This window comes from Elephantulus edwardii, unplaced genomic scaffold (genome assembly GCF_000299155.1).
Source record: "Elephantulus edwardii isolate Elephantulus edwardi_28Jun2011 unplaced genomic scaffold, EleEdw1.0 scaffold00238, whole genome shotgun sequence".
Classification (NCBI taxonomy): Eukaryota; Metazoa; Chordata; class Mammalia; order Macroscelidea; family Macroscelididae; genus Elephantulus; species Elephantulus edwardii.
Window position 1 is genome coordinate 602,826 of NW_006399988.1, and position 15,400 is coordinate 618,225.

The 15,400-nt window shown below is 37.8% G+C and overlaps 1 protein-coding gene across 1 annotated transcript in view; it reads left to right on the forward strand.

Moving 5' to 3' along the window:
• Positions 1-8,610: 8,610 nt before the first annotated feature.
• Positions 8,611-15,400, forward strand: part of FANCC (Fanconi anemia, complementation group C) — a 388,004-nt gene continuing 381,214 nt past the window's right edge. The window contains exon 1 of the mRNA XM_006898875.1: positions 8,611-8,775. Coding sequence (XP_006898937.1) covers positions 8,611-8,775 — 165 coding nt within the window. The remainder of the gene's footprint in view (positions 8,776-15,400) is intronic.

Below are 15,400 nucleotides of genomic sequence, written 5' to 3' on the forward strand. Positions count from 1 at the left end.
AAAAAAAAATCCAAAAATCAGTGGGCTTCCTCAATAGTAATAAAGAGAACTCAGAGAAGGAAACCAAGAAAGCAATATCATTTACAATAGCCAATGAGTAATTGAGATACTTATGAGTGAATCTATCTAGAGACAGAAAAGCCTTATTTAAAGAAAACCACAGAACATTTTTGTGAAACAAAAGACCTGAAGAAATGGAAAAATATTCCCTGTTCATGGACAGGAAGACTCAGTATTGTGAAAATTACATTCTTACCAAAAGCAGTGTACATGTTCAAAGCAGTCCCAATACAGACACCAAATTCACTTTTCAGGGAGATTGAAATGGGAGTATTCAGGTTTATTTGGAAAGAAACGAGATTCTTAATTAGCAAAGCACTTGTGAAAAACAAAAATGAGGTGGGAGGCATAATACTCCCTCACCTCAATACCTACTCCTCAAGTTACAGTAACCAAAACAGCATGGCACTGGTAAAATGACAGGCACAAAGAACAGTGGAACAAAACTGAGAAATGAACCCATCTATCTATGAGCAATTGATATTTGAAATAAATTAAAGCCTGTCAAATGGGGAAATGACAACCTCTTCAACAAATCGTACTGGCAAAACTGGACTGCTCCTTGCTGAAAACTGAAATAGGATGTACATCTACACAAAAATTGCCTTGGAATAAAGCCCAAATCCATAAGAGACAAACGGACCAAGCTTAGAAGGCATAGTCTAAGGTGTAAAGTGATTGCTAAATACAGCCTGATGCACACTGTGAAGAGGATAACATTGATGTATAAGAACCTCTAAAGATTAAATCTCTGTGCTCATAAAAAAAAACAAAACAAACTTTCTCCAACATAGAAAAGAAAACCTTACTGACTGGGAAGAAACATTTGGCAAAACCATCTCACACAGGGGTCTCATAAAGAAAGTTTACTGAATACTCCTGGGCCTCCAGAAGAAAACTTTTGATACACCAGTTACAAAATGGGCAACAGACGTGGAAAGACTTTTTACAAAGGAGGATATTCAGGTGGTCAAAGACACATGAAGAAAAGCTCAAAATCACTGGCAAATAAAAACCACAATGCAATACAATCTCATTCCAGTAGCAGTGACAAAGTTTAATGGGGCTGCAACAGTAGATGTTGGAGAGGATGTAGAGAGATGAGAACTCTCAAACACTGTTGTTGGAATAGTAAGATGGTAGAAACACTGCAGCACAGTTTGGCATTTCCTAAAAAAGGTGAACATAATAATTCCACATGGCCCAGCTATTCCACTGCTTGGAATATACCACAAGAAAATGAGAACTGAGGCACAAACTTTTACACCAATATTCATAACAGCATGATTCACCATCGCAGAAACATAGAAACAGCCCAAAGGTCCAACCACAGTCCAATGGATTCAAAAATTATGGTACATTAACACAATTACTTTGTTAACTATGAAAGCAACCCCATTTTTTTCTCGCCTTTTCATCTCCAGAGAAATATATCATATGATCATCTGACTCAAAATGCCCCATGCCGGTGTATCTCATCTCACCAGTGTCTTGAAGGTAAACATTTATGCATTCCATTTCCTTCTTTTCTTGTGGTTGCTGTGAGGCTGAACACTGTGATGCTGATGTGTCAAATGCTGATGTGTCAAATGTTAATGGTTGGTTACCCATGGCGGACAGTGTTGGGTGAAACTCTCCAATTAAAACAAGCTTGGAAGCAAAAGCAGCGTCCACTTCCATAATAGCTTTCCTCCAGAAACCGCATGAACCTGGAGAGAGGATGAAAGACACACAAGTGTTGAACACTCTCCTTCATTGGGTCGCCTGCAACTCGATAACACTTAACAACAACAACAACAATGCAGTGGCATACTATGTACCATGCAGGAGCAATGATTTGTAAATTACTACCTAACATGGAGGGACTGGAGAGCATTATGTTAATTGAACTCACTCAATCTCATAATGACAAATGCTGTGTAGGATCGTTGTAGAATGAGTACGACGATCCAAGAAGGGTATAGTTTAAACATAGGGTTGCACAATTTGGTGAGTGGAGGGATGGGTGAATAAAGGAAAGGGGAAAGATCTGGTAAGCAAGTAAACCACCATAAAATTAAACAAAAAACAAAAAATTTAAAGAAATCACAACAACAACACAACCAAAACTGTAAGAAGTTAAAAAAAACTTTTCCTTGGCACAGTCTATTACTAAATACCTCTGGTTTTTAAAAATTTTCTCCATCATTAAAATATTAAAATTAACTTCCTATTTATTTTCAAATAGATCAGTCTTTAAAAGATATTATCAAGTTTTCAGTGGGACAAAGACAAACTTGAAGAATTATAAGACACTGTAAGCAAAAAGCAGGAGAAGCTAAAAACAAAACAAACAAACAAAACTGCAAACAATCCAAAACAATGCAGATAAAATAAATGAAGTTTTAGAGGCTCTGGAAAAACAAGAAACTACTATTCAGAATATGAAGTACAGCGTTTCAGATACTGTCAACATGTTGGAGGGAAACATGAACAGGGTTGAAGAGATGTAAAATAGAAATGGTGAAATAGAAGATAGAATTGTCACCACTGACCTACTAGAACAAAAAGCAGAATCAAAAAATGACGAAAAAGAAGAAAACCTAAAAATAATGTGGGACACCATCAAGAGAAATAATGTGCACATAATCAGAATCCCAGAACAGGAAGAAAGAAGTAAAGGCACCGAAAAAGTTGTGGGAGAATTGCTGGAAGAAAACTTACCAGGATTAATGAAGAGTAAGAGAATATATATTTAAGAAGCTGAGAAAACACCAGGTAAAATAAACCCCCTAAGAAAAACACCAAGGCATAGTAGCATAGTCAAATTTGCCAAAACTAAAGAAAAGAATTTTCAGAGCAGCAAAGGATAAACAAAGAGTAGCCTATAAGGGAGAACAAATAAGATTAAGTGCCTATTTCTCAACAGAAACTGTGTGAGGAAAAATACAGTGGAATGACATACATCGAACAGTCAACACAACTGTCAGCCAAGAATATTGTACCCAGCACCTTCTTCTCCAATGTGCACGGAACATTCTCGAAAATAGATTATATTTTAGGTCACAAGGAAAAAATTCAAAATCATAGAAATTTAAAATCGTGGAAATAATACAAAACATCTTCTCAGACCACAATGCTACAAAATTAGAAATGAATAACGAGGACAAAGGAGTAAAAAAACCCCACACATTTGGAAACTGAACAGCACCTTGCTTCAACATGAATGGGTACTTGCTGTTGTTATGTGCCTTTGAGTCACTTGTGACTCATAGTGACCCTGTGTACAACAGCCCTAAACCCTGCTCTATCCTGTGACAGTCACACTGTCTCCAACACACCTGTCCCACACCGAATCAATCCATCTCATAGAGGGTCTTCCTCTCCTGCGCTGTCCCTCCACCCTCCAAAGCATGATGTCCCTCTCCAAGGACCAGTCCCTCCTTACAACATGTCCAGACTATGTCACATGAATCTTCAGAATCCTTGCCTCCAAGGAGCAGCCTGGATTAAGCCTCTCCAGGATGAATAAGTTTGTTTTCTTAGCAGTCCATGGTACACTCAATACTCTTCTCCAGCACCACAGTTCAAAGGCATCAATTTTCCTTCTATCCTCCCTAGTCATTGTCCAACTCTCTGACACATAACAACTCATTGCAAAGACCATGCCCTTATCAGATGCACCTTAGTCTCCAGAGAGACACCGTTGCTCTTCAATACTTTGGAGAGGTCCTAGTAACATGACCCCTTCTAAACGCAGCCTGGACTTCTGGCAGTTCTCTGCTGATGTGCTGTTCCAGTCGTTTTTTGGATAATCTTCAGTAGGATCTTGCTTGCATGTCAGTATCAATGATATTGTTCTATAGTTTCCACACTCTGTTGGGTCACCCTTCTTTGGGATGGGAACAAATACAGATCTTTTCCAGTCAGTTCACCAAGTGGTTGTTCTCCGAATTTCTTGGCCCAACTTGGTGATCACTCCCAGGGTAGCATCAGTTAGGTGAAATATGTCAATTGATATACCATCTATTCCTGGGTCCTTATTTTTTGCTATTTCCTTCAAAGCAGCCTGAACTTCTTCCTTCAGCACCATAGGCTCTTGCTCATATGTTGTTTCATTGAATTATTCTGTGTTTTCCAATTCCTTTCGATACAGTGACTCAGTATCTTCTTTCCATCTTTTTGATATAATAGTTTATTTAGAAAATCCTAAAATCTCAGCAAGAAAGCTACTGGATATAGTTGACCAATTCAGCAAAATGGCAGGATACAAGATCAATATACAAAAATCAACTGGATAGTTCTGTTGTGACAAAGAGAATACAGAAGTGCCGTGAAGAAAAATAATACACATCACATTAGCTAATCACAAAATTAAATACTTGGGAATAAGTCTAACTTGAAACACAAAGCATCTGTTCAAAGAAATTTACAAAACATTATTAGAAGGAACAAAACGTGACCTGGAGAAATGGAAGAATATGCCTAGCTTTGGATAAAAAGACTTAATATTGTGAAAATGACAGTTCTACCAAAGGCCGTTTACACCTTCAGTGTAATCCCAATACAAATACCAATTTTATTCTTCAAGGAGATAGAAAAGGGAATCTCCAATTTCATTTGGAATGGAAAGAGACTCCGAATAAGCGAAGCACTCCTTTAAAAGAGAAACAAGGTAGGAGGCATCTCACTCCCTGATTTCAAATCCTACTACACTGCCATGGTGGTCAAGACTGCATGGTACTAGTACAATGACAGACACATAGAATCAATGGAATAGAAGCTAATTGAGAACCCAGTAATCAGCCCATCTACCTATGGTCAACTGCTTTTTGACAAGGAGAAGAAATCAGTTAAGTGAGGAAACAACAGTTTTTTTTTAACAAATGGTGTTGACAAAATTGGAAAACTATCTCCAGAAAAAGACCAACCCCTTATACCATGCATAAGAACCAACTCAAAGTGGATCAGGGACCTAGGACTAAAATGAAGGACTGACTCTAAACTAGAGAAAAGCTTGGAAGAACTTTAGAAGCCCTAATCCACACATGAACAGTCTTCCAAGCATCCTGAAAAACCTACAACCAGGAGAGGATAAAATAGACTAATGGGACCTTCTAAGAATCAAATTCCTATGCACATCCAGAAACTTCTCCAAGAAGATACAAAAGATAGGCATAGACTGGGAAAAATTTTTAGTAATGGCATGGCTAATCAGGGACTTATATAGAATACTCGAGCATTCCAACAACATAAACAACCCATTTGTCAAATTGGCACATTTTATGAGCAGACACGTCACAAAAGAATACATTCAGATGGTGAACAAACACGTGAAGAAATGTTCAAAATCCTTAGCTCTAAGATCCAAATAAAAACAACTATGAGATATCATCTCACTTCAGTAACAACAGCAAAATTCAACAGAGCAGCAAACAACAAATGCTGGCACAGTTGTGGAGAAACTGGAACCCTTATTCACTGTTGGTGTGAGTGAAGGCAGTATGATGTTTTCTCAAATAGTTGGAAACAGAAATACCATTTGACCCAGCAATTCCACTTCTGGAAATAATAACCTAAAGAAACCAGAACTCCCATCCAAACAGATATGTGCACATCTATGTTTTTTTGCTCCTTTATTCACAGTAGCAAAGAGTTGGAAACAACCTAAGTGCCCATTAATAAATGAGTGGATAAAGAAGTTGTGGTCTGTTCACAGAATGGAATACAGTGCAACATAGATCACATGCTGCATTGAAAAACAAGGAACTCATGAAATATGTCAGTCACAAAAAGAAAAATACTGCCACTGTTATAAAATAGGACTGACATAGTTTTTCGGGCTAAACTGTGAATAGAGGGGATAAGTAATGTACAGTGCATTGAAACAGATGAGGGAGAGAACTGTTTAAAATGAATATATGATTAGGTATTATGTGCGTGACAAGAGTCCAGAATAAGAGCTGAATAGTAAAGTACACTGGGGTGGGGTTTGGTGAATTGTGTAACAATGAGAGAATTTTTTTTTCTTTCCCAAAGTGAAAGGGAAACTGGTGGGAAGGTTGGGCAGGGAGAAAAATGTGCAATAATGACTAAATGGAAATTCAAGTTCTCTATAAACTTTCATTAAAATATCAATTTTAAAAAAGCAAAGAAAAAATATAAATGGACTTACATGGAAACAATCAGGGAAACATGTCTTTACTGTTACGAATATAGAACTTAATTATTCTATATATTACTATATATCTATACAAAATTCCAACCTAAGGGAAAAAAGATATTATCAGTTGTGCTTTTTATTTATAATTAGCATGTGCCATGAGGGTTTTGCCTATATATGCCTATATGGAAGGGATCCATATTTGTTCCCTTTCCTAACATTGGTTACCCTATAGAATTTGGAAAATTAACAAGCACTAATATCACTAATAACACATGCAAATTATATCTTTCTGAAGATCATAAAAAAAAAATTAGAACAGTATGTCGACAGAGAATCACCAGAAATACAAGGTGGATTTAGAAGAGGCACTATGGAAATAATTTCTTATACAAAATGAATCAGGACACAAAATAGAGTGTAGTAGAAGGATGTCTGTAGATATTCTATTAACTATGCAGCGGTGTTTGACTTTGGATCACAACAAATTTTTGCTAACTTTGACAAGAATGAGAATTCCAGTACATTTGCCTGTACTCATGGGAAACCTATGTCTAGACCAAAAAGCTATTCTATGAATAGAGCAAGGAAACACTACATGGTTGAAAATCAAGAAAGGAAACCATCAGGGATGTATCAATCCATATGCAGAACAGATCATTTGGGATGCTAGACTTCATGAAGAATAATTTGGCATCAGAATTGGAGGAAAACTTCAAAAACCTGTGTTATGCAGATGACACAACTTTGCTTACCCAAATTTAGTACGTCAAGTGTTTGCTGCAGAAGTTCAAAGATTATGTCCTTCAGTAAGGATTGCATCTCAACATCATGAAAAAAGAGATCCTCACCACCAGAACAAAAGGGAATATCCTGATAAAGGTTTGAAGTTGTTAATTATTTCATCTTGAATTCCAAATCAACATTTCTTGGCACCATCAGTCAGGAAATAAAAAAAACTAGATGCATTGGGAAAATCTGCTCTGAGAGACCTTTCCAGAATGCTGAAAAGGGACAATGTCAGTTGAGAGACTAAGATGCACCTGATCCAGGCCCTAGTTTTCTCTACTGATTGCTGTGTTTCTGGGAACTGGACAGTAAATAAAGATGACAGAAAAAGAGTTGATGCCTTTTGAGTTGTGGTGCTGGAAAATAGTATTGAACATAGTATGGGCTGCCAAGAGAACAAACAGCTCTGTCCTGGAGAGGATGAAATGAGTTTGCTTATAAAGTTTCTATACATACTGTTTCACACTTTTCTTCATTCACATTGTGTTTCATAAATTGGTTCCCATGCATTATGTTTTATATCCTTTATCACCATCGAACCTTGCCCATCATTACCATGTTTTTCATGTCCTCACTGGATCCTTCCCATTTCCTTCACTCCCTCCCTCCACCCACCAAACTGTGCAGCCCTGTGGTTTCATCCCTACCCATTCTCCCCTTTCTACTCCCACATTTTACCTCCTTGGGTTACATGTTTTACTAGTTATCTTTCTATTTTTACAATAATTGTCTTAGGCAGTATTTGTCCTTAGGACACTGAGTGAATTTACTCAACATAATTTTCTCCAGTCTCTCCCAAGTTGTATAGCATTTTCTAAATTGTTGCTCTTGAGTGCTGCATAGTATTCCAATGTGTGAATGTACCTCAGTTTCTCAGTCTGTTCGCTTGTGGTTGTATTTTGGGCTGTTTTCGTGTTTTGTTTTTTCAGTCATGAATAATGATACAGTGAACATTGGTATACAGATCTCCATTTGTGTCTCAGTTTTGATTTCTTTGGGTTATATTCCTCTTAGTGCAATAGCTGGGTCATACAGGGTGTCTATGTTTACCTTTTTGAGGAAGCGCCAAACTGGAAGCAAGGATTTTGAAGTTCCGTCTCACATACTTTGGATGTGTTGCCAGGAAGGACCAGTCCTTTGAGAAGGATTTCATGCTTGGAAAGGTAGAGTGTCAGCACAGAAGAGGAAGACCCTAGGTGAGGTGGATTGACACAGTGGCTGTGGCAATGGGGTCAGGTGTGTATGAGACAGTGAGATTGGCTCAGAATGAGGCAAGGTTCAGAGTCCTTGTTCAAAGGATCACTGTGAATCATAGTCAACACAACCACATGGAGCTTTAGTTGCTTTTTTTAGTCTAATGATGTTATTCGTAGTACAGACTTTCAGATGATCAAAATCAGAACTACAGCTGAGTGACATATTTTTAAGTAATTCAGTGATGATTGTAGCAGAGAAGACATGCTATTTTAGTTCCTTCTAATCCCCTTTTCCCTTATCACAGGATAATGCAGGGACTTATAAATTTTTTTCCCTCTCCTCTTTTTGCAGATGTAATGTGTACAGAGGTCAGCTTTGAGCTCAGCAGGCCAGCGTGAGAGAACTCCACTTTCAATTCTATGATGGATCAAAATTCAGAAGACCTTTTTTTTGATTATCAGTTTTGGATGAGAAAACTTTGTTTATGGGACCAGGTCTCCATATTAGAAATCCAGCAAGATACATGTGCTCACCTTCCTCAGTTCCTGGACTTCCTGAGGAGACTATATGATGCTTTGAAAGAGATGGTAAGTACTTGATCAAAAGAATGAAAAGATTGCAACAATGAATGAATGAAAACCCAAAATCTCTGTAAATGTTCATTAAAACTAAGACCTCTCCAAAGTGCTGAAGAGCAGTGGTGTCTCTCTGGAGACTAAGGTGCGTCTGATACAGGCCATGGTCTTCGCAATCACCTGTTATGCATCAGAGAGTTGGACAATGACAAAGGAGGATAGAAGGAGAACTGATGCCTTTGAGCTGTGGTGCTGGAGAAGAGTACTGAGAATACCATGGACTGCTAGGAAAACAAATAGATTTGTCCTGGAGAGGGTTAAACCGGGTGGCTCCTTGGAGGCAAGGATTCTGAGGCTCCGTCTAACTTACTTCGGACATGTAGTGAGGAGAGACCGGTCCTTGGAGAGGGACATCATGCTTGGGAGGGTGGAGGGACGGTGCAGGAGAGGAAGGCCCTCTATGAGGTGGATTGATTCAGTGACTGAGATAATTGGGATGGGAGTGTCAGAGACAGTGCGATTGGCACAGGACAGAGCGGAGTTTAGGGCTATTGTACACAGGGTCGCTATGAGTCGCAGGTGACTCGACGGCACATAACAACAACAACAACAATAAAAAAAAAGAATGAAAAGATGTCCTGCTATCTAGGGCTCCTCACCTGGGGCTCGTGGTGATGGCTTACTAGATTACTGGCTAGGAAAGCAAATTGAGGGCACAACTGAAAGAAATACAGGTGAGAATTATTGCCTGAGTCTGGGATTTATTATGACATCAGTCTTTCTTCCTGATTATTTGTATTGTCATGAGATTCCTGATCAATCAAGTTGTTTTCAAATTGCTGTCAGCCAATAAAATGGGGCCCTTTTAAAGAGCTTTACTTCTGTTATATCTTAAAAAAATTTTCTGATACGCTGAAAGTTTCTTCCACATTGTTCTAAAGTGGGATTTAATAAGAGATGATGGATTTTAAAGTGTCTTCTTATAAATCTTTTAAGTAATCTTTTCTGATAACTGTTTTGAATTTCTTCACTATTGTATATTTTTGTTTTATTAAATTTTTAATTTTAATTGTGAGTTTAACAAAAGTTTACAGAAAGGTTAGATTTTCATTCATTCATTCTTGTACATTTTATCCTCTCTCCCTCCCTTCCTTCTCTCCCAGTTCACTTTTTTCTTAAATGTTCATTCATTGTTGTACAATTAACCTCCCTCCATATCTTTATTTTTAAAGTTTTTCATATGTTTTCATTTGACATAAGATTTCTTATTTTTATTATAGATGTATTAGGTAGTATTAAATTAGTATATTTTTAAATGTTACTTGTTTTATCCTTTTTAAAATTTCCAAATGAAAATTAAAGTTGTTATTTAATGTGAATGTTCTTTCTTTATGCCTTTGTTAACTTAGTCCCGTAAACAAGTAGGATGTTGAAGATTAATTCATGTTGATAATTAGTTCATATGTCCTTAGATTGGAAGGAAAGATGTCATCTGTATGAACAACTGTTGTTGTTGTGTATGTTTCAGTCAGAACCGAACCATAGCTGACCCTCTAACAGGTTTCAGAGACAATCTCTCTGAACATTGCCCATCCTTCTCCAATGGAGCAGCTCATAGATTTGAACCACATGCCTTTGGGATTGAAGTGCAGTTTTTAACCACTAGATCGCTCTGTGTTTTGGGTGTTTTTTTTAAGTTGTACCTTGACCTGACCAAACAGTTTAAACCCAGCTGTCAAATAAATAAAAATATCCTGTTGTGTTAAGTGCTGTCAAGTTGCCCATGACCTATAGAAAAACAGCTCTGAAGCCTGCCCTGTCCTGACCCAGTCTCATTGACTTCAACATCCCTACCCCCATTGCTGTAGTTATTATAATAGTCCATCTTATCTGAGGTCTTCCTCTCCTACGCTGTCCCTCTACCCTTCTGAGCATGATGTCTTTCTCCAAAGATAAATCCCTCTTGGCCACATGCACAGAGTATGTGAGATGGAACTTCAAAATCCTAGCCGCCAAGAAGAAAATTGGTTTCACCCACTCCAAGACAGACCTGTTTGTTTTCTTGGCTGTCCATGGTATGTTTAAGACTCTTCTCCAGCTCAAAGGTATCAATTCTTCTTCTGTTATCTTTAGTCACTGTCCAGCCCTCTGATGCATAGCAAGACCATGACCTGTATCAGGCGCACCTTAATCTCTAGATGATATAGTTGTTTCTCTGTACTCTGGAGAGGTCCCTCACAGCACATGTTCCCAGTGCAATTTGTCTTTTGATTTCTTCACTGCTGGTGCCAAGAATGTTTACTGTGGAGCCAAGCAAGTTCTGATTGTTTCTGTCTTTATCTATCGTGGTTCTGCCAGTTGGCCTAATTGTGAGAATATATATCTTCTTGATGTTGAGCTTCAATTCTATATTGAAGACTACAGTTCTTGACCTTCTGCAGCAAGTGCTTCAGGTCTTCCTCAGTTACAGCAAGCAAGGTTGTGTCATCTGCATAACGTGGATTGTTGATGAGTCTTCCACCAATCATGATGCTACATTCTTCCTCATAAAGCCCAGCCTCCCAAATGATCTGCATATAGATTACAAAGGTATGGAGACAGGACGCATCCCTGATACACTCCCTCATGATTTTGAACCATGCAGTGTTTCCCTGCTCTATTCTGAGGACTGCTCCCTGGTCCTAGTATAGGCTTCACATAAGCATAACCAAGTGTTCTGGGATTCCACTTCTTCTCAAGGTTAACCACAATTTATTATGATCCACACAATCAAATGTCTTTGCATAGTCAATGAAACACAAATAGATATCCTTCTGGTACTTTTTGCTTTCTATCAGGATCCATCTGACATTGACGACAATGTCTCTAGTGCCATGACCCCTTCTAAACCCAGCTTATATTTCTGGTAGTTCTCTGTCATTGTACTGTTACAGTCATTTTTGGATCATCTTCAGCAGAATTTTGCTTGTATGTGATATTGGTGATGAAAATTTTCACACTTTGTCGGGTGATCTCTTTTTGGACTGGGAATAAATATGGATCTCTTCCAGTCAGTTAGCCAGGTAGTTGGCCTTCAGATTTCTTGGCACAACCTGGTGAGCACATCCAGGGCAGCATCTGTTTGTTGAAATAAGTCTATTAGTATTCCATCAATTCCTGGGGCTTTATTTTTTGCCGAGTCCTTCAGAGCAGCCTGATTTCTCCTTCATCACAATTGCCTCTAGATCATATATTGTTTCTTGAAATTCTTCTGTGTCAGCTAATTCTTTTTGGTATAATGACTATATACTCCTGTCTTCTTTTAATGCTTCCTGAGTCATTCAATATTCTGCTCATAACATCCTTAAGTATTGCAACTTGTGGCTTGAATTTGTTCTTTAGTTCCTTCAGCTTAAGAAATGCTAAATGAGTTTGGCCCTTTTGAATTTTGGACTCCAGTTCTTTGCACATTTCATTAAAATTCTTTGCTTTGTCTTCCTATGCTGCTCTTTGAAATCTTCTATCCAGCTCCTTAACACCTGTATTTCTTCCCTTTGCTTTGGTTTCTCTGTCTTTAGTGCAATATTCAGAATCTCTTCTGACATCCATTTTGGTCTTTTCTTCTTCTCTCTTTGTAGTGACCTTTTGCATTCTTCGAGGATGATGTTTTTTATATTCTCCCACAGCTCATCTGGTCTTTGTTCACTTGTGTTTATGGCCTCAAACCTGTTCATGAGTTGGCTTTTAAGTTCAGGTGGGACACACTTAAGGTCAAATTTTGATTCCTGTGGATTTGATTTGACCTTCTTTAGCTTTATTTTATCTTTTATATGAGTTGTTGATGGTCTTCAGTGAGCACCTGGCCTAGCTTTCACTGATGACATTGAACTTCTCCAACGATTCCTTTCACACATGTAATCAGTCTGATGCCTCTGTATTCCATCAGGTGAAATCCATGCATATAGCCTGTGTTTATGTTCCTTATAAAAGGTATTTGCAATGAATAAATCATTGATCAGAATTGTATTCCTCATTTTGGTCACCAATTCCATGTTTTCCGACTGTTGATCTTCTTTGTGGCTCTCAACTTTTCCCAGTCACCCATTATTATTATTAATGCATCTTGCTTGCATGTTCAATCAATTTCTAACTGCAAAAGTTGTAGAAATCATCTGTTTCTTACTCTTTGGCTCTGGTTGTTGGTACATAAATTTAAATGATTGGTTTCCTTGAATTAATAGGTCTTCCTTAAATGCATATGGATATTATCCTGTCACTGACAATATTGTATTTCAGGGTGGATCTAGAAATGGCCTTTTAATTATGAAAGCGACCTCATTTTTTCTCACCTTTTCATCTCTAGCATGGTAGAACATATCTGATTAAAAATGTCCCATGCTAGTCCATCTTGTTTCACTAATATCTAATATTTCAATATTTATGCATTTCATTTCTTTCTTAATAATGTCCAGTTTTCCTACATTCATACTTCTCACATTCCACATTTTAGTTATTAGTTTCTGCTTACAACTGTTCCTCTTCTTTGGTGTTTCGAAATTTGAGGGCTCAGCCTCAGTTGCCATATCTGTTATTCTACTCTATGTGTGCTGTATTGTACATAGGGTTTTGAAAGTAGATGACCAAGTCTCCTTCCTACTTTGTCTTAATTTGGATGCTTAGCTTTGGAACAACATCTGACAGACAAAATATCCTAGCTTCCAAAAATCCAACTACTTCACACCAAAGGCTTCAAACTGGAGACACTTAGGACCCAACCAACTTTTAAATATATAAAGACCTGCCCACTGAGTCTTGGTTGGTTTAAACAAGAGGCTTCCAGCCCATACTGGATCAGTTAACTAAATAAAAATTATTTAGTTAACTAATTAGTAATTTTTTTGGTTAACAAGCAGGTGTTCTGGTGTGAAGATTAATTTGTTATTAGAATTACAAACAAAATTGGCAGTTGGTTGTCTTTGGGGACAACATTGTTCTAAGAGGTACAACATTTGTCTGCTCTACTGAGATAACTTGAGATGGCTTTGATACTGAAAACTATGCCACTGGTGTGTTAGATGCCAGAAGGGTTACCCAGGGTAGACAGGTTTTAGTAGGATTGGCCATCCACTTCTTAAGTAACAGGCCTTTGAGAACTCTATGTAAATTAGAGGAACGAGGATAATTAGAGTGGTGTAGTGTTAGAACCCAGTTTGGAAGTCATGTGAAATAAGAAAAAATAATGACAAATGTCATTTAATAATAGGAACATGGAATGTATGAAGCTTGAATGTTGGGAAACGAAATTGTTAAAAATGAAATAGAATGCATGAAATACTAGGCATATAATAATGATATATGATATAGTGATAATGATAATGATATAGTATACTATGCTCGGAATAAAAAATGGAAAGAAGATGGTGTTGCATTTATAGTAAAAATAGTCAATTTCAAATTCCATCCTGAAATACAATGTTGTGAGTGATAGTATAATATTCATACATATAAAAGAAGACCCATTGACAAGACTATTATTCAACTGTATGCTCGTACATCTAGAGCCGAAGAGGAAGAAATTGAGAATTTTTACCAAATCTTGCAGTGTGAAATTGACTGAACATGCAGTCCATATGTGTTAATGATAATTGGTGACTGGAATGCAAAAGTTGGAAACAGTGAAGGAGGAATAATAGTTGGAAAATATGGGTTTGGTGATAGAACTGAAGCTGAAATAGAATGATAGGATTTTGTATTTACAATGATTTCTTCATTGCAAATATATTTTTTAAAAGACGCAAACCATGACTGTACACACGGATCTCACCTGATGGGCTACATAGAAATCAGATTGACTGTATTTATGGAAGAAATAGTTGGAGAAGGTCAATATTAGCAGTTAAAACTAGGTCAGGGAAAGACTAGCATAGTCATATGCAAGTTCAAATTGAGGTCGAAGAAACTGAAAATCCATAGGAACCAAGATATGATCTAGAATAAATTTTTTTTAAATTTTTTACATGCAATTTTATTTTATTCTGGTTTACTTAACAAAGTTCCTAAACATTTTTTTTTCACACCAGATCTTTCTCATTTCCTTTTGTCACCTCTCCTTCCACTCATCAAATTATACAACCCTATAATTACCCCCCTACACACACTCTGGCCCATTCTCTCTCCTCTGCTCTCATCTTCCCCCTTGGATCCTCAGACACATTCTATAAAAATGATTTATACAGTTTTTGTCCATATTGGACTGTTAGCTCACTTAGCATAATGCTTTCCAGTCCCTCTCAAGTTAAGTATTGTTGTTGCTATATGCCGTCGAGTTGTTTGCGACTCATAGCGACCCTATGCACAACAGCCCTAAATCCTGCTCTATCCTGTGCCAACTGCACTGCCTCTGACACGCCCATCCCAATTACCCCAGTCACCGAATCAGTCCATCTCATAGAGGGTTTTCCCCTCCTGCGCTGTCCCTCCATCCTCCCAAGCATGATGTCCCTCTCCAAGGACCCGTCCCTCCTGGCAACATGTCCAGAGTATGTCAGACGAAGCCCCAGAATCCTTGCCTCCAAGGAGTACCTTGGTTTAATCCTCTCTAAGATGAATCTGTTTGTTTTCTTGGCAGTCCATGGTACATTCAGTACTCTTCTCCAGC